The 25,211-nt window shown below is 36.8% G+C and overlaps 1 protein-coding gene across 3 annotated transcripts in view; it reads right to left on the bottom strand.

Moving 5' to 3' along the window:
* The window catches only part of SGCG (sarcoglycan gamma), a 112,132-nt gene that overhangs the window by 7,622 nt on the left and 79,299 nt on the right, over window positions 1–25,211 (bottom strand). For all 3 annotated transcript variants that reach the window (XM_033052017.2, XM_033052018.2, XM_033052019.2), the window contains 3 exons: window positions 22,953–23,072; window positions 17,501–17,573; window positions 706–829 (listed from right to left, as the gene is read on the bottom strand). In XM_033052017.2, coding sequence (XP_032907908.1) covers window positions 706–829; window positions 17,501–17,573; window positions 22,953–23,072 — 317 coding nt within the window. The remainder of the gene's footprint in view (window positions 1–705; window positions 830–17,500; window positions 17,574–22,952; window positions 23,073–25,211) is intronic.

Below are 25,211 nucleotides of genomic sequence, written 5' to 3'. Positions count from 1 at the left end.
AGATAAATTGTGCATGACCCATCCCTGGAAGTGTTTAAAGCCGGATTGAGCTCTGAGCAGCCTGGTCTAGTTGAAGGTGTCCCCATCCATGGCAGGGGGAGTTGGACCAGGATGATCTTTAAGGTCTCTTCCAGCACAATTCACCCTATGATTCTAAGGTAAGTGGCAGGGTCCCTGCCCATGCACAGAACAGCAGGACACAAGCACTGCTGCTGGACCCAGCTCTGTCCTGGCCTGAGCACTGAGGCTCACCATGGAGCCAGCAGGTTAAAGACGGATGTGGGCTGGTCTGTAGCTCCTCTGTGGAAGAACCGGCACAGTACAGCCTCGCAGAGGGGATAAATAGGCTGCTGCATTCTGCCTCCTGTTAATGATGTTTGCAGAGCTTCATTCCTAAATTTTACCACTCTGGGGCTATGTCTGCTCTGAGCCAAGGTTACCCACTGGGGTGCTGGGAATCACTGTGCTCATGGGGAGGTAAGTAGTATCCAAGTTTTATTAGAAAGCATCTCTCAAAGCTAATACACCACTATGTCTGTTGGTAGTATTATTTACATAAATAGAAGTTTTATTATTTGCACCAATAATTTTAATATCCTGCCATCTAAAACCTGAGGAATTAAATTAACAGAACTTGAAAAAAAGACTTGACGTTATAGTCACACAGATCAACCACAGTTATGGAAAAGAAGGGCTTGTACTCACCACGCCATCACTGCTGTGTAGTTTGATATCCATCTGGGAAAGAGCTTCAATATTCCCAGCTTGTGCTTTGATATTAATTCCTCGTGGTGCATCCATGCTCAAAGATCGAGTTGGTGATTCCAGCCTAAAAGCAGGAGCAGGAAATCAGACAGTAGCACAATTTCATATGTTCCTTTATTTTAGAAAAATACGTAAACATTGAACAAGCCCTTGCAGGCTCTTGCCTGAAGTAATATAAAAGATGCAACTTTCCTTTTCTTCAGGCAGACTTGAAAAAGGAGGCAGCTATTTCAAAAATCAACAAAGCATCCCAAATGAAAATTACAGATTAATTAAAAATATAAATGCAAGATATTAGTTGATACATAATTGCAGATTATTTCAGTATAACAATAACTTAATATATTAACCTGAAACCCAGTTTTACATTAGATAGTTTCAATTTCTTTTAATTTTTGACATAATAAGACATTGAAATAAATGCAATTAATACAATCTGGAACCTTTTTTAATCAATGAGATTTTTGACACTGCAAATAGTTGCAGCAAGATTTCACTCTGTGTGTGTTGTATAACTAGATGACATCTGAAACTTAAAAACCGTCAATTTGAAATAAAAGTTATACAGCATAGCAAACAGGGAGTTGCAAACCCTGCAGTGCCACAAGATGGCAGGAAGGTACTGTATTATCTGAGTTATCACTTCGTCGGAGCAGCTGTGCAGGAATAATGATTTTTATTTTTCAAAGAGATAAGGCTTTGCTCCTTCAGAATTTTAGTATTATTTCCATACTAAACAGCAGAGAGAGAAGTACTAATTCAAAATCACAAGAAAGAAAGAAAAAGCCCAATCCTAGAAACAAGCTAGTGATTGTGTTGCTTCTTTTGACCATTACCTAAAACTGCTTCACGTGGAGGCACTGCAGGATCACAATTGTTACCTATTAGGTTTTGATAATGAATATTCACTCACCCCTCCTGATGACACCAGCTGATACTAAACAGGTGAATATGAAGGCTAGAGAAAGTGAGGCCACTGGTGGTCCCTCTTTACATCTGTGCTAGCTTTCCTGTTCCCTGGACACATACCACAGAACATGGGTTGCATCCACACTGCAGAACACAGACACACTTGTTCCCAAGCCTGCATGTTCTCACCCACTGTCTTCCAGAAATGTAGAGGGTTGTGTGTGTGTGTGCATGCTCTCCCAGCAGATGCTGTGTTGGCTCCACTGGTGCTCCACAGCTGCCAGTGCCCAAGCAGGTCCTTTACTGGGAATGCATTGTGTAGTGAGTCCAGACTCTGACTGCCTGTCATTGGCAGGAATTAACTGTCTAATTTACTAAGATCTTTCAATTCTTCCTTTTTGTTTTCCTGTTCCTTCATTAAAACCAGAAGGTAAAAGAAGACAGTTTGGGCATGTGAGAAAGTTCAGTTGTATCTTCGAATTCTGAAGAAGCTAAATCCAGCTGATAACTTAAAACCTAAATCCATGATATCTAAGCACAGTCACTGAAACTTCATTTTTATCCTCAAATCTGAAAATAGCTCAAGCAATATTGGCTTATCACTGCTGGCCAGAGTTAGCAGAAGATTCGATCTTCTCTGATCTTCAAAGGTCCCTTCCCCAAATCATTCTATGACTTCATGTTTCTATGATCTACCTCTCCTTGACACCTCCTGTGTTTAGGACCTTCAATTAGTTTAAACTCCAGACTGATAAATAAATAAAACACTTACAATGAGTAAATGCATCATGGCCCCAAACTGAGACCATATCCATAAAATAATTTGATGCCTCATTCCATGAATCTGAGATAGCACAAACTTCTGTCATGCTGTGTACCAGGGCATGAGTATGAGTTTGTTCTGCATCAGACAACCAATATAGTATTAGCAATCTTTATTAAGCAGTGTTTGGAATTTAACAACTTTTATATGAACTTTTGCTTTAGATCTCTAGATTTATAGCTCTATGAAATAGAAAATCAGTTCTTCCCTGAGTGATTAATGTGGGAGATCTGCTTCACGGGAATATTTTTCAGTGCACATTTGTATGCATTATATACTGAAAAATTAAACAAAGTTTCTATTTTGAATCTTTTAAATTTAATATATTTTCATAAGTTAGTGTCAAGGTAGTTAAATATAACTTTTCCATAGTTTGTCTTGACAAAAAGCTTTAAACTCTGAAATAGCTCATGTTCTTTTGTAAAATATTTCACCTACATAAGCAAACTATATGTAGGTATACATTTTTAAACTCCATTTAATATCACAAGACAGCACACTGGGACAAATTTCTGAGAGTATATCAGACCTGGAGTTTAAAAAGCAATCAAACACAAGAGAAATATTTCTTATTTTCCACAAAAATTAATGCTGGCACAAAGCCTACAGACTTCGGAAGCACTTAGATTTATGATATGACATACACATAATTTAAATTACATTGCAGAATTACATTTGCTATATTAATCACAAAGCTAAATTTCTGCTGTTTATACAGGTCCTATTTCTAGATTAACTCAGCCTGGATTTGCCTAATTAAGCACGTCATTGAAGCTTCCTGGCAATGCAAACTGTCGTGACTCAGTGACGTGAACTGTAATATGTGAGACTCTAGCAAAGGCAAGAGTCAATAACACTAATGATGCATTTCTTCGTACAGTATTCAAAGGTTTGGTGTCTGAAGTCCAGATGTACTCAAAGGGAATTGGGCACCTAAGGTAGAAACAGCCTGAGTTGAACCTTGACTTTGAAAGTCCCTTCTCAGTCCCCACGTTGACGTGTATCCCTCAGGTGTTCTGGCACAACAAGAATTAAGTTTATTTGCAAATGATGGAGGGAAGAGGGGAAGAAATGAATTGTCTCAGAGTTTTTGGTCACTTTATAGTGTTTGAATTTGTGCATTAGAATGATGAAGGAATATATTGTTACCAGTCACTTTATCTTTTTTTTAAACTTACAGACATATAAATTACATTTAAGAGGATGAAGTGAATGATCTTTACTATCTGGGGGAATTAATCTATGTAATCTGCTGTCCTAAATGTGACATCTGTCACAGCCTCTATCTCACTTGGGAAGATGAATTCTATACTTACAAGTAGCTTCTAGGTACTGTGGTAGCTGCCAGAGTCAATTAGCAAGGGGTGTAGTGCAAGAGAAATTGATCTGGGCAGCACAACATTTGATGCCAAGGACCTGACAGCCCATTACATGTGTCCTGAGGAGTACTCTGGACTAGCTGCTGCAAAGTGAATGTCCAGTGAGGTTGGAGCACATTAGGCGTTCTACAAGAGATCACAGCTTTCAGATTAGTTTAACACAAATGCCACCCTGTCCATGTACCCCAAACAGTTCCACAATGAAAATCAAGACGTGGAGAGCTCAGGCCATTGGGAGATTTCCCTCAGATGCATGTTTCTAAAGACACTCAAGCAGACATACCCATAGATTGTAAGGCAATGCAAGCCTCACCTGGGCCCATTTGCAGAAGAGTTATTTTGCCCTGCTTCCCTTCACCCCAACCCCTGCAGCCTGAGAAACTTATGAACCATGTCAGCTTATGAAAGGCAGAGTCATTTGCTGGATATTGGTTCTTCATAGTCCAGAGCAACTAAAGCAATTGATTGCAGCAAAGATAATCTTTTCATTGCTGTTTTCTTACTTATTGGTAAGAGTTCCAGGAGTCAACTGTACTGTCTTGTCTGGCTGCCAAAGAAATTTGGTACTGAGCTGTGCTAAATAATTAATGAAGGACTGTGTGAAAAAATATTCTGAGGGAACCTCAACAGCATCCAGGCTCTGGATCTGAAACCATCCCAACAACCTAAAGGCTTGGAGATTTCCCTTTTCCTATGAGCATGTTGCTAACTTGTGGAGATGCCAGATCACCAGAAATTGCTCGGTTGGATGTTAGGGAGGATGAGAGGGCAGTGACAGCCTGCAGCAATTCTGGTAAAGAAGCAGATGGCCCTGCCTATGTATGCTGCAGGAATATTGATCTATTTTTCCATCCTGGTCTGGCAAGAATCAGAAGGATACCTTACAGATCTTGTAAGTACCACAAGGCACTAGAAAGCTGGTTCGAGCACAGAAGAAAGAGTACCACAAATTTCCTACTGCAGTTTGGGGTTGTTTGACCCTTAGAGCAGGACAGAGTAACCAGCTTGTTGGGTAATTGTTTATCCTTTCCTTCTGACCTTTTTGACCTTTCCAGCTCATGAGTCATCATCTCCCCTAAATTCAAAGGGAAGAGAATTCCATGGTATGACCTTAGACAGAAGTTGCCCATCTGTATGCATTCTTCCCAGCGCCTACCTAAGGAAGATCAGGGTTACTGTAACTGGACTGAACAGGCCTGGGATCAACACTACCTCTGTTATTGTAGTGCACCCAACAACTGTGCATCCCTGAAATATCCAAGGTCAGGCTGGACAGGGTCTTGAGCAACCTGGTCTAGTGGAAGGTGTACCTGCTCATGACAGGGGGTTGGAATCAGATGATCTTTAAGGACCCTTGCAACCCAAACAATTTTGTGATTCTATAATCAAAACATCTTTTTCGTATCACCGGCTAAGGAAGAGACCCTCATATGCCTTTGGTGTGCAAAAAGAAATCCTGCCGTGAACACCTGTCCCAGAGTTCATCTGACTTTGTAAAGGTCAAAGGAGAACAGAAATGAAATTATGCAATGACTAGAGGTCATGGAGCAAAGGGCAAGAAATGAAGAGGGAAAAAAGAAAACACATGAGGGGAAAAGTGGAAAAAGGAAAATCTTTAGCCTGTCAAGGAGCTAATATTTTGAAAGGCAAAAAACCAACCTAGAGGATTCTGTGGGCTTAATTGGCCTTGGTTCTCTGTAGATGTCTGCTTTGAGCCCTGCTTTTTGAATTCATGTTAACCTTTAAAAGGCAATAGGAGTATATTGACTTTTTGATTAGTCTGAAAGCAACCTAATTCCCCAGCCGTTCAGCTAGACATCGTAAGAGAATAAACCATAGGCAGAGCATGTACTAGTCACACAGGAAAAAGAGATTGTCAGCATTTATTTATGGTGGTGTATACACAATTTCAAACCATATCCTTTCTTTATGAGGAAGCTGGATTCCTGTTGACATGAGCTTAGCAAAACTGGGCTGGAGCTAGAGGTGGAGAGTGAGCAGCAGGCACAGAGTAATGCCTGCTGCCAATCCTCGCTCATGTTCACTTATCTCCCAGCAGCTTGCTGTTTTGAGGTTAGATGAGTGGGGAGAGCAATCAGGATGTAGCAAGAAGAATATGATTACCCAAACTTGAGGATCTTGGTGTTCTGCCTTGTGGCTTTTGGTTGCTTGCCAGAAGGTCCAAAGGCAAAGAAGGATAAAACAACAGGACTGAGATCTGTCTCAATATATGCCTCATTTCTGTATTTTGCAAAAGTATTTTCTTTGGAACGGCTCCTAAAATTACATCTCCTTGCAAAGAGGAAATATGAGTTTCACAGCATATTCCAGCAACTGTGTCTATCTTAAGGACACGGAAGTATCGGTATTCAACTGTAAACTGATAGCTCTTACTGAATGTCAAAGAATAGAAAATACTAATGACTCATTAAAGCTTCTTCACTGATCAGTTTCTGCGTAATGGAAATATAAGTTACTTAGTCAAGCCTCAGCACAAAATTCTGATTTGACATAACTTCTATAAATCTTTCAAATGCTGACTGATTTTACTTTCTAAAAAGTCCCATTTTGTATCACACCTACTGAATTCCTTCATTTGGAGGTGGAATAATTGCTTCCCACCTAGATGATATTGTCTTCCATATTGCCTTCGTTCACTTTGATATTCTAAGTCTGAACTCCACTGAGTTAAACTAAATGAAACGTAATGAGAAAAATTGACTGAAAAACTGCATCCATTTTTCCTTGTCAAACTCATTAGTTGGTCAATGGTTATAATCTATTGCCCAATTTTTGGTAGCTTAGTTCAAAAAAATCATTTTCCAAGGATGATTGCCTCTGGGAGTTGTCGGAACTAGGAGTCGTATTCTGTTCCAGTATGACTAATGTCAATATCTGCAACTCCTATACACTGAATACTAAGTTAATTTATTATTTATGCTACAATAAAATATAATATGCAAACCAGTATGCTTTTAACGAATCAAAATTTAACAGCAGTTATCTTAAACTTAAAAAAAAAGAGCATTTAATCATCTTCTACCAAGTGAATCTGGCTCTTCCGTTGCAGAAAAATTTACAGGAAAACTTGGAGTAGCATGAGATACAGCTTAATATGAAAACTGTGCTTTCAACTTAACAATACCAAAATTATTAACTCAAATAAAGTTTTTGTGCCAGTAATAAAAGAGATCACCAGTCACTTGTGAAAATACAGGGAAGTTGCCTGATAATACCATAAGAAAACACATAGGGTACAAAGAGAAACATGCTATCTGTTTAGAGGGAAATGTATGTACACAGGAACTCCATTAGAGAAATTTATTTGTCTGGAATATGAGCAGCTGTTCATAAAGCACCTAATTTCCCCAGAAATTCTGAAGCTTTAAGAAAAAAAATCTTCACTGATCCTATGTTGTAACTTAAAGACTATAAAATTATAGAGTAATCTGTTCTAATCTGATTTTAAAAGAAACTTTTTTTTTTTATTATTATTCTGTTTATTTCTTAAATGCATTAATGAAAATGTCATTTTGGAAGGTCCATCATTTTGCCTCCAATCACCTGGGAAAATCTCAAAATGTGCTGGCTTTACCAACACAGACCTCTGAAAATAGGTAGAAATGTACCTTGTAATGCACTGCAACATCCCAAATACTCTCACAATAGCAGAACTACCCTGAAACAACTACACAATGCTGTAATAGGCTCTGTTTTTTCTGGTAGTCTTCTTTCTCTGGACAATCACGTTCATGCACATACACAGTCAGTCCTAACATGTGAAACACAAGCAAGTCATTACTAATAGCAGCACAGGACTTCTATATAGCATGTCTAATACTGCAGCAGGAGCCTTTCCTTCATGTTTATTAGACTCCACTCCCCTCCCAGAGGTCTGTGTTGGTAAGGCCTAGGAGCACTTCATTACTCAACCATTTCAGGGCGAAGTTCTCCTATCTGGAGGATAAAAAACCTCACTGAACCACTTTCATATTTCCCTTTCTTCTAACTCTTGGGAAGGAGTTTTCATCATACACAACATAGCTGAACCTACTAAGCTTGGCTGGAACGAAGCAGAGTCACAGTGAAAACCAAGAAATCAGATCACAAATACTCACTAGGCTCAAATAAGCAACCTATAGGGAATACATTTTCTAAAGCTAAAACAATCTTGTAATGACCTTTTGGAATATTGAACCACTGCAGTAATTGATCTTAGACTCTATGCTTTTTATGTTAAGACAATCATTGTATGAAAATAAAATAATAATTAATCAGATTCTATTGTAAGTTTAATTTTTCATAGATAAATTAATCCATTTATCCTTATTTATTCCTGTATTTAAATAATTTCATCCACAGACTTAATTCAAGCTTATAGCTCAAAGATCTTGGATATGGATGTGGATATGGAGTCAAGTCTGCTACATGCCCTACTGCTGCATCAGGGTGTCTAACTTTTACATATTCCAAGATTAGAGGTGCAGGACCCAGGAAACCAACCTGGATCGTGTTCCTCTAGTGACGGCTGTGCTAAGGAGTCTATGAAAGAAAAGCATGAACAATATAAGGCATTCATCCTCTGTTGTGCTTCAGGCTGTGGACAACCTGATGACCCCAGATTACAAGAAAAGTGAGATTGTGCTATTTCCCTGATATATATTTGAATATTGATAAGCTTTAAGAAACAAGTCAGTTACAGAAAGACATTGGAGATGAGTGTGTAGTGTAGGATAGAAAACCAGAAAAATATTCAGAACAAGAATTGCAGGAGCCAAGGGAACAACTGTGGAGGATAATAAATATAAATGTAAATACATGGGATGCACAATTATCACGATTAGTACAAAAAGGAAGTCTGAATTTGATGCAGAAGATACAGAGAAGGTTTTCAAGGAAGAAGAGATTCAGAAACTTGACAGCAATGAAAACACTTAGACTGTATTTGAAATTCTCTAAGTCTTTAGTGAGTATAGGACAACCATGGATTTTTACCAGCTAAGAAAGGATACTTACTTTAGATATATATGACGGTGTCATGACTTTCCTGAAAAGTCATAGCATGACTGGGGCCTCCAAGCTAATTATTAGCTTAGAAGGACTCATTACCTCATGCCTGATATCAAACAAGTAACAGTAATTGGCAGCATTTTTCTAATCCTAATCACAGTTATATAAACTATGATTAGCAATTTAGATGAATTTATGAAATACTAGGTTCCAAGTGGAAATCCTTTTTTCTGCAATTTTAATATTTCCCACCACAGTGCCTCATTTCTTATGATGAATTTTCATTTCTTCAGACCTTCACCAAGTATGGTGTAGTTGTCAAGCTGAACAATTCCTAAATAAATGCCATTGATCCCCTGTGCATCCTTCAAAATTAATAGAAAGAAAGAACTAGTGCTAGAGCCTAATTAATCTGCTCTGTTTTGGATACCTCTGTAAAATGCCCTCACAATACCTGTTGCCTTCCACCAAAAGTGATGAGATGTGGTACAGGTAGCTGCACCTAGATGTTCAAATAAATGGAATCATTTCCACCTGAACATCTGCGCAAACAGTTGTAAACCGTTGGACCCATGCTCCAGGAATATTAGTTTCTGTATGGGTGGCTTGTGGGAGGATCCCTTTCCACTCCAGCAAATGAATGAATGAATGAATAAACGAATGTTTGATTTTACTTGCAGAGAGAGGAGTATTCTAAACCTGGATGGGCATCTGAGATGCATCTGCTTACTCTGGGCACACAGAGGTCCTCTGGCTTTGGGCTCTGTTGTACGAATGCAGCCTAAATATGTACCAGATGAATGATAACCAGGAGTGTGTGTTGAACCATCAGCTAAATCGTGCACATGAACAATGAAGAAATAATTTAGAATCAGCAAAAATGTTAGGCACATGTTAGGGGTTTTTGTACATTTTCAGATTATAGCCCTACTCCACACGCATAGGAAGCACAGTTGATTTTTAAATAAATAGATCTACCGGGACTTTTAAAGCTCATTTTGCCTTATGCTAAAAATGATCGAGGATAATGATCAAGGGCAGAACCCCAAGGCCCTGCATTCCTTCTGGGTGCCATTCTTAAATATTCGAAGTATCCGCTGCTCTTGAAGGTGTCAGCTGGTGTTTTCTTCAGCATATTTTTCTTTCCTTTAATTTAAATAAAAAATTCTTATCATACTTTTATTTCTTGAAATAGCCTGTATTCCAAGTTAGTTCTGTATTTATGTTGTAAATCTGAAATGCATGGCAGCAGATGATTCCAGTAAAGCTCAGTTATGAGATTCTGGATTCAAGGGAATTGTTCAGCATAAGCACAGCAGGCACTAGCACTGCTTATGGCTTAGGGGGGATCTCTGTGCACAAGCACAATTACAAAGCCAGATTTGAATAACAGATGTTTCTAGCTCCCAAGGTTTTGGTTAGCAGATTTTTTTTTTTTTAATGTAAACCACATAAAAGAAGTGTTCAAAGTTCTAGGACAAATGAATTTGTGTTCTCTTAAAAAAAGAATAAAACAGTTCCCAGTTTTTACAACACTTTAAAGAGGCACTAAAAGCAATTTAAAACAACATTTATAAGGTATTTCAAAACATATGATTCCAAAACTGTGATATGATTATCTCAGTGTACTTACTTGTTTACTAGTTCTCCCCATTTTAAATATAGAGGTGCTTTTTCCTGTTTGCCCACTGTCACTCAATGCAGAGTTACTGAATGAATGAAGACTAAAGATAAGACTGAGACATGATTAAAATAGAAGCTTCTTCCAAGACTGACAGTTGTGATGAAGAGTGGTAAGAGCTAATTCAAAAAAGGTCTCTGTGATGACCTCAATTTTATGATGTGCTGACTCTCCAGGTAATTAAAAATGACCAAGGCCCCAGTGAATGTGATTAAATCTGGCACATCACAGATGTTTCCAGCATAGCTATCTTTTTGAAATGACTTTAATAATATTATAAAAGAATGTCTTGTATCATAAAATTTTAATCTCATATAATAACAGCACTTGCATCATTGTTGTAAAAAATAGGGTTAGCATTTTCCTTATGAATAGTTCCATAAAATTATCTTCCAGGTTGAAATTTGCCATGCCTTTTTTTATATGTATCTCAAGCAATTTTTTATTTAACATGCTGAAACACAGTAAGATTTCAAGTAACTGGAGTTCTTCAGTACATGCTGTTCATAGTGTCCACATGTTCTCCATAAAAACAAGCACTCAAGTGAAGAGGCTTTGCTGAAAAGCAGGTCATACCCTTTCCTTCTTGTGTTAGTACAGAGGCTGAATGTGCCATGCTGTCACCAGATTCCTCACAACTGAATTATCACAACTGTGCACACAGCCTGAGGGAGAGGGGAAAGAGGGAGTAGTGATGGTGTACATGTGCAACGCATCTTGGAAAAGCTACTTGTATCAGGAAACACTTCTTTTTCCTTTTTCCAGTGTTTAACAACCCCACATCCTTATGGTGTGTGTCTCCTGTTCATGTCTCCTCCCCACTTCTCTTGATATATGTGCAGATAGGCATGCTGGTGAAAGATAATGTAAGGGATGATTTGCCCAACTCAGTATTACAACTTGGATCAGTGACAGCACTATCAGGCTTACAGATAGGGCTCCAGGTGGTCACCTGCAAGGTGGTGTCTAAAACTGTGACAATCACTAACAAAGTTTTCACAGTGGTTTGTGCTCTGGTGGAATATGCTGTAACCACTGTTCACTTTAGTAAACTCACTGAGCAGCCTCACATTGTCAGGGACGCAGCTCAACAGGTGCATTAATCATTAAAGCTTTTCTCTTTGTGCTACTGACATAAGCAGCCATGGCAAATACTTAAATGTCTGCCCCATACAAGCAGCAGAAAAAACTTCTATTGGTTTTACTGTGTTTAGTGACATCTCTGAAAAACTAAGGCTTTAGGAAGAACACCAGCCATGTGACTGGAGCAAGTGAAAATAATTTATGACAGCGCTTGCAAAATCCTTTTCACTTTAACATTTACAGGTAAAATCACTCCTTACAAGACAACCAGATGTGATGTAATACACAAGACTTTGCTAAAAGAGTTTTTTTTTAAATACCTGAGTCAGAAATGCTTCTGAAAAGATGATCAACATGATGTCCAATTCTTCCAAACCACACATTTTACACATTTGAGTCCATCATACGAATGGAAATTCTTTAAAGCTTCCAAAAGACATATTTGATGGTGTTCTAAGTTAACCCGGTTATGAAAAGTATATGAATGCAAATTTATATTGAGTAAATTAAGGCCAGGGCTCATAATATTACACTGCAGTAGAAATATCTCACTAGTCAGGGAGCAGAGGTGCCTTGCAAACACTGAACCTTAGTCTTACTTTCTATTATGTAATTAATTCTCTTTTGACTGACTGGACTTTTTACTTACATAATGAATGCAAATCAAAATGACTGTTCTTCAATTGGTTAGACGGTATTTTTAGGCAATTAGCATGTAAGCATTAGTATTACAAATACGATTAAACAATTATTTGGCAAATGTTTTTCCCCTGATTGGCTCCTATACATTTCTCTAGATTTCCTTCATAATTCTTACTCATACAGCCATAAAACTCCACAAATTCAGTTTCCAGCTTTCTCTCCATCTCATTAACCATAGCAAATACTTCAAGTGCAAAAGGGAAAAAATAATATCAATGGGGAATGGAAAGGATAAAAATAAGACTTCAGAAAAAAATCTGAGAAAACTAGGAGCTGTAACTTCATCAGTAGAGTTATTGCATGCCACAGAACAGATGTAAAATTAAAGGGTACATGTCAATTATGAATGTATAGACAGGGAAAAGTCTACCATCAGTATAGTAATTTACCCATATCAGATACCTAGAAACCATATAATTGGCTTTCAAATTATCAATATTCTATAAGATGTCAGTCACGTACCAGTAAATACATATTTCTATACTTTTAAGTGTTGCAAAGATATTTCATTCAAATATAAAATAGTGCTTCTTAAGTTTCACATTTAAAGTTTTATTTAATGCCAATATTATACATTTGTTTAGAATACATCAGTTTCCCTGGGGAATATTGAAGTATTTTCAGTATACACCCATAAACCATTAAATATACCCATATTCTGGTAACATATATCTCTATAAATTTACAGTCATACTCTGACTAAAGTTGACTCTCTGGACCAGTGATACCATTCCTGTTAGAATGCTTTGTAAAATCAAGTAGTGGAATTATGTGGCTTATTCTGAACTTGGATATAAACCACAGTTAAAGGACTGTCAGAATACCATGGGCTGAGTGTACTAAGTGATTTCCTACAGGATTTGTGCTCAGAAAGCACAGTTGCTGGCTGTCAGACAGCCATACATGGCAAATATGAGAACAAAGATAGTACTAATTCATAAGCACTATATTCATTATTCATAGTACACAGTTAGTTGATAAACAGAAAAATACCACATTCGTAGGCACATTTTTGTAAATTTGGGAAATGCAAATGCTCAGCTCAGAAACATTGTTTTGAGATTTAAAGAGTTTTGCAAATTCACTGTTTTTCCTTAGAAAACCACAAGCCATGTAGATCACAAGAAGTGAATGGTATCAAAATGACAAAAACATCAGAAGAGGCTAATTCCAGTACTTAACAGGGAACCAGGGGAAAAGATGACTTTTAGGGAACTGTTACAAATGTCTCTGTCTACATCATGTAGGTCCAGTAGTTGCTGCTACAGATTTTGGACCCACATTTTGGGTCACAAGGTATGTGTCTGAACATGTGTGCTTTCCTAATTCTGTTTAAATTTGGGTTTTTCTGGGAAGCAAGACACCTGTTTTCCATTAAAACTTTGCTGTGGTCCAGTTATATGGGTGTCAGCTAAATAAATTCTTGGGAAGCCCCAAAAGACCTGACTGAGGTAAGTTCTCAAGGTGCCAAATACACACTAAAGCCCAAGGCCTCATGAAGAGCCATGGAAAAGACTATAAAATAGCTTGGTAGGAATAAAGAGCTGGATCATATCAGCTGGATAAAGAGCTGACATATTTCTGTTCTCACTAAGGACAATTGGTTGTATTCAACCAGCTGCCTCCTCAGGGGTATTTGTCTGGGAAGGCTATTTCCTGGATATATCCAAACCTCCCTGTTGACTGTAAACATGTAATTGAGATGTCTGTTGGACACTTATTACATGCAAGGGCCCGCTTTTAGATGTCCACCTGGTCCTAAAGTCTTAACAAATTTTGTAAATGAAAACTATGTATCTTATTTAGATATAAGAATTCCATTAAAGGTATTAAAAGTAGGCAATGTTATTTTAAACTTAGAAAAGCTACAATCTTGAAATGTAGATTTTGTTGTTTTTATTCTTCCTACCAATTGGAAGCAAGTGCAAGCACGTTTCCTTTTCTTTATGAGTGAGTCAAACATTTGATCTTTTAGACTGAAAAGGACTCTATAATTTTCCTTGAAATTACAAATGAAAAGACAGTCACTGACCACAGTATAATTGCATTGCTCTGTCTCAGTAAGTTAGCCATAAAAAGACATATTCTACCATAGATATCTCTTTGTTTCCAGAAAAGTGGTCTATCTTGAAGTTTGGCATTTGGACAAGAAAGCCAGCAGAATGTGTAATTCAGAAGCCATTTGTGTCAGCTTTGTTTGAAATCCTGCTCTAAATCTGAATGACAGAGAAAGAATGTGGCCCCCATTCGTATGACACAAGCTGAACAATTACAAGCATTAACAGATCTCCAGTCATCCCCTTGAAACCTGCAACTCCATTTGCAGTGGATGGGATTTCTCAAAACACTATTCCCCGTATTTAATGCTGCAGACCATGGCACTTTATAACACATTCATCCAGCATTTCACATCCACATGGCACAGTACAACCACTGAAGGAAAAATAAAGGAAAAATAGCAGAAGATTAATAGATGATAAAAGTGTGGAGATAAGACTCAAGGTAAGCAAATATGTTATATTAAGTATAACTCTGTACTCACTACCCTTATCTGGAAAGGAAGCATGTTCAACTCTAAAGCAGGAAAGTGATACTTAAAATTGCATTTTAAATGTCCATATTGAAGTCCTTTTCAGTGGGTAGGTACCAGTATTTAACAGTGTAGAATGAAAATGAATATTTATGAAGCATTACAAAATATCAATTTTTTGGTAAACTTGTCTGAGCTCCTTCACAACAGAACACATGAATTTTGTTTATTCTGACATTTAAGATAACCCTTGAAAGTAACCTTTTTACAGCTTGACAAAACAGTCTTCTCTGCCTACATCTTAATTTATTACCTGCACCACAGACCAGTGCATTTCGTTCTTAAGCCTCCTCAGAAGCCCTTCATGAAAAAATGAAATCATTGCCATCTTTGCTTTCAAACTTGACACTGCTTATGACAGAAAAAGAAAATAAAGGACTGAGGTAACTTAAACTGCTATGGGTAAAGGCCTACCAGGACAGGAGAGAGGAGACGAATGTTTTACAAGGACATGTAGTGATAGAGCAAGGAGGAAATTCGATATTGGGAAAAATTTCTTTACTGTGAGAATAGTAGGGCACTGGAACAGGATGCCCAGAGAAGCTGTGGATGGTGGAGGTGTCCAAGGCCAGGTTGGGTGGGACTCTGAGCAACCTGGTCTGGTGGGAGGTGCCCATGGTAGGAAGGGTTGGAACTTGATGCTCTTTAAGGTCCTTTCCAGACCAAGCAATTCTACGCTGGCACAAGTGAGTGGTGCATACACTGCACAGCCTCATGCCCAGAAAATCAGTGTTCTTGGGGTTAACCTAACTCAGTTTCTAGCACAGATGTTTTGCAACTCTGGATTCATGTCAAATACAGCCACAAGTGTGTCAGTGGCCATGTCACTAGTTCCCTGACATCACAATAATTACTAGCAAACTTCTGTTAATTCTGGAAAAGTCTGTAATTCCCATTATATTAAGTCAATTGAAAACAGAAATGAGTGGGATTTTATGTATTACATTTAAGGTCTGCTAACAAATAGCAACATTCTAGATCAAAATGTGTGTTTAGAGGCGACATGGTAAAAATCACTAGAGGCAAGCTGTGGGGTAAACTCATCCATGCAGGAGAACTTAGGAACACTTTGAATTAAGCTCAGTGTTTTCCTCAGTACTGTTATCCTATTTCAAAAAGAGGCACAAAAATTATACTAAAATTAGTTGTATATAGTCAGGAACATTGTAACTGTTGTTAAACAAAAGCGCAAATAAAAACTTAAAGTATAACAGCACATAACATGTAGAATAGAACTATATCAAGCCTATTAGAATATTAATTAATCATGCCTTTGAAGCAATGTAACAACTACAGAAAATAATAGATATGTATCCAATCAAAATTTGCAGAGAGTTTCTTGACTTTGCAATTAAGAAATTTGATTTCCTAATTCACTGAAGTCAAGATAGTCACAGAAAATGTCACATTTAAAACATAACGAATCCACTCCCTACAAAACCAGTGTACACTTATAATGCAGAATATTGGTCAAAGTCTCTCATATCCAAAATCTACCATAACAGAAGAAACACATTTTTGAAAGTAGACATCAGTATGTTAAAAATAATGCCTTGAGCTCACACTGTCTCCAAATGCAAGCACAACATGAAGAAAATCTTAAATATAAATGAGAAAATCAAAATAATAATCATAACAGTCTCTCATTTGTCATTCTCAATTGGAAAATTCAATCAGCAAGATACAGACGGAGTTTTTGAAAGCTTTCACCAGCTTTTACTACTCTCTAGTAGTTGTCCCTATTGGACAGGAGAACTAAGAAGAAAAATTATGACAGAAAGTAGAAAACTGTCAAGGTATGGAAAGACAGCAATACAATTGCTAAAGAGATCCTCTTTCATTTCAAATATTTCTTTGAACTGGCTTATAAAATGAAAGATAACATGTTCACAAAGAGAATATAATTTGAGTTTATTACCTCATCATAACCAGCATATCATAAACTAATTGGGGATACTCAAAATTAAATAGAATAATGCACAAAGAAATGCTATCCCAGAATTAAGGAGCTCCGAACATACAAAGTACTTAATAATGATTTACTCTGTCCAAACTGCTTTTTAGCCATTTTTTTCTTGATTTCACTTGTTCTCTTTTTTACCATGCTCTCTGAGGGTGCCCCAGCCCCAGCCAATTTTTAATTCTCTTCATATATTAGAACTTCATACATTTCCAAACTTTTCTTCTTAGTCTGCTTCCTCAGATACTAGTTTTCAAAAACCTGGACTAATTACAGGTTGACGACCTACTGCAGACAAACAACTTATATTGTAATATAGCAGAAAAAGTCATATTTCAAAGTGTTTCAAAACTGAAAAATAGAATTTACAGAAAATCTTTTCACAGGGGTTTTAAATATATTCACCATAGCAACAATTAATTCATAACATATTTCAAAATTGCAGAACAATATATATGATTTTCCTTTGAAATAATAACTTGTCACATAAACCAGAAAAAGTTATTAGCAATCCTGTGTTGAAAATCACATGTTCAAAAAAAAGTGACTATTTATAGAAAATAACTTTTACTTATCAGATTTATGTATGAATTCTTACCTAAGCTGTTTAAAAGCTTCTGCTTTCACAAGTGGTGTTTCTACAGAATGTTCAAAAAGTGCTCCTTCAGGCCCTGCAAAAAAACCCAAAAAACAACCCAACAAAAGAAGAAAAATATTGTAATGTAACAGTTCAAATATAACAAAAAAATAGCAAGGGTTTTTTTATTTTTTAATATGGTCACCTTGATGTTGGAAATCAACATAAGAGAAAACATGTTAAGAATTACAAGACAACTGAAATATAGCTTATTCAATTATTACCATTGCAGTATTGGTTGGAACAAAACAATATAGAAGTAATGCAAATGTACAGCTGTAAATTCTTAAAATGAAATCCAAAAAGTCTGAAGAAAGAGAAATTTTAAACTACTTGCAACAATAAAATATGTAAATAAAATTTATAGAATGCAACTTTCATTATAGTTAATAAAGATAATTAAAATCTCACAAAACCTTTACAAATACTACAGTCCCAAATAATCATATTTATTTTAGACTACAGCATGGATATCACAACTTCTGTCATACATACCAAAGATTTTCCCTATTTATGGACAGACCTGCTCAATATGAAATGGTGCTTCTGCATGCAAAATGTTAATGATTATGGGATCAGACGGTGTATGTCTTGATATGCGACTAGTTTTATTCAAAAAGGGAAGAAACAATGGGCACCCAGCCTCCTTACTGGATCTGAAAATCTTCCAAGGACCTCCATTTCCACTCTCCTGAGTACTAGCATTATCTCAGTTTCACCAGCCCAGTGACCCCCTTCCACCTAAGCTCCACTTGGATCAGGAAATTGGCTGGTGTAGGACAAAAGCCCCTCAGCAACAGAGAGAGCTCAAAAAAGCCTCTGAACACCACCCTCTACAGCAAGAATGGCACCTCTGAACTTCTGTTCCTTGCCTTTGTACTCAACAAAAACTGGAGAGCTCTTAGGTTGAGAGATCTTCTCTGGCTTTGAGGATTCACATACCTGAGTGCTTCCCAGGTGAATATGTGGCAAGGCAATATATTTTAATAGTTAGGATATTAGTCAAGGTGGCTTGTCTGGCTGTTCTTTATGCCATTACACTCTGGAAAGAATTCCGGGCTGTAAAAATCCCTACACTAGGGATTTGGGCTCTGTCTAGACAGAGAATGGCAATGGATGATTAAAAAGCATGGTGTAGACTGTATAAATGTGGCATTGGATTGTATTAAATGTGATACAAATGGAAAAAGAGAATTAAAAATTGCTTGGGGCAACCTCGGAGAACATGGTAGAAAGAAAAGAAGTAAAATCAAGAAAAAAACATAAAAAATAAATAAATTCCAGAGACAACTGATAGGAGGACTGCCACTTCATGAGGACTGCAGGAAAATTCTCAGGATGCCCTGAGAGGGCATGAAATGTGCTGCTTTTTGAGAAGAGTTTTAGCTGAAATCATGATTCCTTAGAATTAAATATTCTTGGCTTGGATGGAAGAGAAGTTCACAAGATAGAAGAATTACCATATTAAATCACTTCAGCACTGAGGATTCATTGATTTACTAAGCTTGAATTTAAATTTTATTTAGCTGTTGATACCCTCCTCATCAATTTAAATAGATTAATCTTTCTGTAAATTACAAACCGGCATGAACATAATACTGGAAAACTTAAAATTTATTAATTCAGACAGAGCTTTAACCCTGCTTTATTAACATTTCCTTTCATTTTCACTGCAATAAGATTATTCTGCACCTTAAGTCATTAAAAATGTTTATCAGAAAATGCTGACTTGGTACAACTAATACATTTTTTAGGGATATTCTGATATGCTAAAAGTGCAGATGTGGCACTTGGGGACATGATTTAATGGTAGACTTTGCAGTGCTGGGTTAATGGTTCAGCTTGGTGTTCTTAATAATTATTTTCCAACCTAGGTGATTCTATGATCTTATGATTCTGTAAAGACAAGTAAGAGGTTACAGAGATAGTATCAGTTTCATGGAAATAATGGAAGGAAGAGAACAGGAAACATCAGTGTTAATGTTCTGGGTGGTATGAAGGTGGTGTAAAATGGGATGAAAAGGCTTATTTCCATGTTCTAGAGCTGTCACCTCTAAGCAAGGGTAAAACCTTGCCTTTAATATGAGTAAAAACTTCTTCATCAAACCGTATTTAGTTTTAACAGTATGCCACCAATACAAAAAAATCTCAGGGCAACTTTTTTTGGAAAATGGCCCTAAATTGATTCCCTGTCTTCATTTCCTACTTTATCTTTTTAACTGTGATATGACTATTACTATATTTACTATTTTATAGACTACTGTTTCTTAAGATATTGTAATTTATTCCTAAAATACACAAGAACAAAATATTAATTTTCTCAATGAGAGGATTGAAGCCAGCAAGATTCATTAACACCCCAAGCACCCTATCAGGCAAGGACCATTTGCCTTCTCAAAGTCGAACAGAATGTTTACTCATACCCTCGAATTGCCTCCTACTTAACTCATCTTATGAGTAGAAGTGTTTAGATTAAACACACTGTGACACTGCACACTTCAGCATTAGCTACGCAACCTGAAAACCTTTGCACAGAACAGAGCACTAGAAAATCACAGACAATACTCTGCAAGTATTTTAGGAGATTTTTAAAGAAGACAAACCAGCAAAAGGGAAGTAGCAAACTAGAGAAAGGGTGTTGATATAAATTTGCTTCTCCATAAAAATACTGATCCTCTCTGCCCTACCAACTATCCTTTAAGGAAAAAAACAAAAGTGTAGATGTGGCATGTGGGGATATGGTTTAGTGGTGAACATAGCAGCGTTAGGTTAATGGTTGGATGATATCTTAGAGATCTCCAACCTTTACAATTCTGTCTCTATGAGCCTGCTATGACAATGTTACAAACAATCTGCTCTTTGCAGCCAATACAGCTACAAGGTGGTTTCACTGTCACCAATGCCAGCTGAATGTACAAAACCCTTACAGAACAAAACAGGGATGTTCAGTACCACCACAGCAATATAATAAATGCCTGAAAACGCAGGTCCTTACTGAAGTAATATTAAAGAGGACACAGCTGGAGTCTGTGTCCCTTCAAGAGCAGTAACTGTCATCAAGCCAAGCTTCAGTTTCATACACGCTGAAATGCGTATGTGATGTAGGTGTCACAGATAAGCCAGAGGCAGTGTTTCTTTGCCTAACTGTAGGTACTTACTGTCATGTGGAACACCCTTGTGCATCCTGCCTGGCCTTCAGCTGCCAGGATCACAGGAAGCTTCTCTTGGAGATAAAGTGATTCCGCATCTCACACACCCCAGGGTGTTTCACACACAGCTGGATGCTGATATTTGAGCATGTGAGCTCAGCCTCTAGCCACTACATCCAAGGGAGATGACAAGTCCTGGAGCCCTCCCCAAAGCAGAGAGCAGCATCTGGTGGGCACAAGAGCTCTGCCTGGGGCAGGTGCTGGTGTCTCTCCGTGCTCCAGGAGAACATGACCACTCAGAGCTGCCAGTGACCCCACAGGGTATCGGAGGCACTCTCCTGGTGGAGGCTTTGCCCAAATGTTTGCTCTTCTTTGATTTGCACTATGCTATTCTACACAGGGGCCAGAGAATGTCTGACTGAAATAGTATGAGTTGAAACATATTAATTGTAGGAAAAGGACAATTCTTGAGGTGTTGGATTGGATTATATTACTCTTAGACCTTTCCCTTGAAATATCATAAATCATACACATTTGCTCTCAGCTACATTATACTTTAGTTGAAAACTGTCAGGTTTTCTTAAAAATCATTACTGAGCTTTTCATAATTCACATAAATAAGGAGAAGTAAAATCAAATAGTTCACTACACTGTGCATAAAAAACTGCAAAATGTTCTTTGTGTATTTTAAGTCCATGATCATGTTTTTTATGGTATGAGAACTTTTCAAAATTTACTTCACATTGATCTTGTTCTCTATCTAAAATGTTTAATCTTGGTACACAAAGTATTACTAATTTATCCTTCATGCTAATGGTATCATTTAAAGCACAATAATTTATCCTTCATGCTAATAGTATCATTTAAATCACAATTTTAATAAATTAATTTGAAGCAAAGTAGGCATGAATCTCCTCTCACTTACATTAATTTTACACTGAAATAATCTCACTGACTTTAATGTATCTGCCTTTGAATTTTACTACAGTGTAAAAAAAGAAACAGGCAATGTGTCTTAGTACAATATCTGCTGAAGTAAATAATTATCAATGCACTGTAAAGATTAATATTGGATGAGTGAGTCATTAATATTAGCATAACAATTTCAACTCGTGTATGAATGATTTTTACTTACTTTGAGCAGAGACAGACCTTTTCCAAACCAGTTAACAATTATGCAGTTTTTCATATCTTTGTTAAACACGCTTTTCTATTAAAGTTTAACATCCCTTGGGCAAACAATAATTATTTGATATGGTTTCTTGGTTAAACAAAGTCGTAATTTCAATTAGGTTAAAAAGTAAAAAACCTTAAGATAAGACCCTCAGGCATAAACAAAATGTATTAACACAATTATTATAACTTAACTTTGGCTTTGAAACACTAATTGTATAGTTACTACCATATTTATACTTTTGACAGTGAAATAATACGAATCTATTAATTACAATGAAGACCTCAACATTTTAGAGGATCAGTAATTAGCCAAACATTATTGCTGCAATCAGGTAAAAAATATTAAAAAATTAATTGAAAAGAAATTACAGAATAATTTCAATATTTTTTTTGATGGATTCTTCTGCTCAAAGAGAAATCACACCTTGATGTATCTATTTTAACGCAACCTTACACCTAGAAAATGAAGGTTGAATTTATCAGGTTGTAAGAGAGGAAGCAGCTTTTCATGTGATAACTTTGACATATTACTTTGTAAATGAGTACTTCAGTGATTTGAAGAAACAGCCTAAGACAAACTTTTCTCTTGACAGGTGACATTTAAGACACACTACAAATATCTTCCTGTGACATATGTGCTACTCACAGAACAGAAACACAGTAGCTTTCACTGTGAAAGGTAAAACCATATAAAAATATCAGAGATATTTCTCTCCCTGAAGTTTTCACAGATCAGACTTGTTACTACTCAGAGTGGAATATCTAGAATTTTTCAGCCTCAGACAGCACACACTGGAAACATTAATTCATAAAAAGATGCACCACTACAGTTCCAGTTACTAATGGTTTTAAAATAAAACACACATACAGAAATATTTACATACATAAATATATTCATTTATTTATTATTTTGTCTTAAAAATTCTTAGTGATATTTATCAAAAAAGGCCAGGTTATCTTCATATTTCTGTTTCCTAATGAGGTAAAACCAGAACATGCAATCACGCAGAATAACATATCTTAAAATGCCATTCTTACTGTGCTTTTCATCTGGGTATTATCTGAGCATTTCTTAAACCATTACAAACCTGTGACTCGAAGCTTATCTGTGCCAATTACAACTTCATTTTCATCCACTGTAAAGAGTGGCTTTCCATCCTTTGAATTGATCTGAAATTGCTGACTGTGGAATTCTACCATTTTAGGACCTGCAAAATACAGCAGAATAACAGAATAATTTAACCATCTTTCTTCAATTTTCTATATAAATTATTAATAATTTTAATTGGTGTGTTAATAGTGTAGTGACTCATTTAAGTACACTGAAGGTAATGAAGCACTCAGATATTCTAAGGATAGTGGCCTTGTAAGTTCTGAAATTGGGTAAGTATTTATGTGACCTAATGTGTTGTTCAAAACCATGCCTAGAGTCTTCCTTTATAGCTGGGTTTCCAGGGAACCTAGAAAATCCCAACAAATTGATCCAGACAAACGTTTATGTTCTTGGTGTTAAAACTGCTTTGATCAGAATGTATTTTTCTTTTTCTTTTTCTTTTTTTTTGAAACAGAAACTAAATATCAAAGTCGTTGCAGCATCATTCCTTTTCATTAGGGAGCTCAAATGCTTTAGAATTACAAATATCTCATGTTAGAGCAGGACCTTGGCTCTTCATTTTGGTTTCACCTATCTAACAACGTTACCGATCATGTAAGGGTTTCAAGAAGCTATGAGAATATTTGCTATTGATTCTGGTACTCCAAAAATGAAAACAATATGAGCCAGAGAGTCTGTGGGTACTTCCAGATCATAAACTCACTAAAACATCCTGTTCTACAGTACTGGTTTGGTAAGTAGATCAAAATCAAACCCTTAATATTCCCTCTTCTAACAACCTGTTCAATTAGAATTCACACCACATCTAGCCTGAATATCTATTACATAGAGTTGTCATCATAAATCTATATTCAAAATTAAAATCACAGAGAATGGCCAAAGCAGTTAAGACTCCTTTTCAGCAATTTTAAATAAATGTATTTCACAGACTACCCACAGGACTGAAAGGCACTGAACTGCTTCCTTCCCATTAAGAACCTGTTTTTCCATGTCTGCTCCCATAAATGTTAAATATATTCCAGCAGTAATTCTCAAAAGAAATAGGATTTTTTTTTTAAAAGATCTTATGTTAAAGGGGCATTAGATGACAGGCGACTGATACTGCTATGAAATACATGCAGATATTTCACAAAATGTGGTTGGTAGCTGGTATGAGAGAAGCACACCATGAGGCTCCGTACAAATTGCTTATTGCTTCCCTCAGCAGATGCAAAGCATTGATTTCAAGTGCCCACTAAACACAGAAAGAGTTAGAGAAGCCATAGCGTCCTAAACTAGGGCAACAATTTTAAGGCATAAAACCCAATACTGCTTCTACCTGAAAATGGTCAGAATAGAGGGCTGAGCTCTGCATTGTGTTATGCTCTGCTGCACATGTGTACCCAAGCACAGCCTTATGGAGCCCGGTTTGTCTCTTCTCTAAAGCTATTCTGAAGCCCATTACTTTATTTCTGAGAAGTATGTTGCAAAAAGTGAGATCAGAAAACATCTTCGTCACATGAAAAGCCTTAAACAGTATTTTAAATTTTTTTTCACAGCAAAAGAAACAGTTCTGGGTAAATGAGGCAGGGATGGATCCCTGTCAATGGCTTCCCAGAGAATCTTGATTAAGGTTTTATTTAAGGTCCCTTCCAACCCAAGCCATTTTACGGTCCAGTGATTGATTGTCCCTGTTTGTCCAACAAACAACAATGAAACTGGCCATTTATGTACTGTAGCTAGATCCTTGTGTATTCAAACAAATCAAAGGCCTGAGTAAAATGGATGTTAACAACTTTACTGGTGCTGCAGGGACTGATCTCTCATCCTTCCCATTGATCCAACCCCATGATTTTTAAAGCTAACTTAATTAAGGAAGAACTCTGCAGGCACTGTGAGAGCACTCAGTGAACATTTTATATATTCCAAAGGTACTTTAACTTGTATCTCTTTGAAACTCCAATTCATAGATGTCCTTGCCCATGTTGGATTTGCATTCAGACTGGTTGATCCTGGACCTTGCACATTTGAATATATCCTTAACGAGAATCTTTAGGTCCATAGTTTTTTAACACAAGTGCCTCACTAATGTGAGACAAGGATTATCTTATAGATAATCTTCATTATCAGAGAATGGTATAGATAATAACTGGTGTATTTTAAATCTTAAGAGGGAATGCTAGGGTAAACAAAATTCAAGCACATGTTTTATTCATGCTAGAGATGAGATATCTCAGGGTTTCAAAAAGAAATA

The sequence above is a fragment of the Catharus ustulatus genome, chromosome 2, assembly GCF_009819885.2.
Source record: "Catharus ustulatus isolate bCatUst1 chromosome 2, bCatUst1.pri.v2, whole genome shotgun sequence".
NCBI classification, from domain to species: Eukaryota; Metazoa; Chordata; class Aves; order Passeriformes; family Turdidae; genus Catharus; species Catharus ustulatus.
This window is presented reverse-complemented; position numbering and strand designations above follow the sequence as displayed.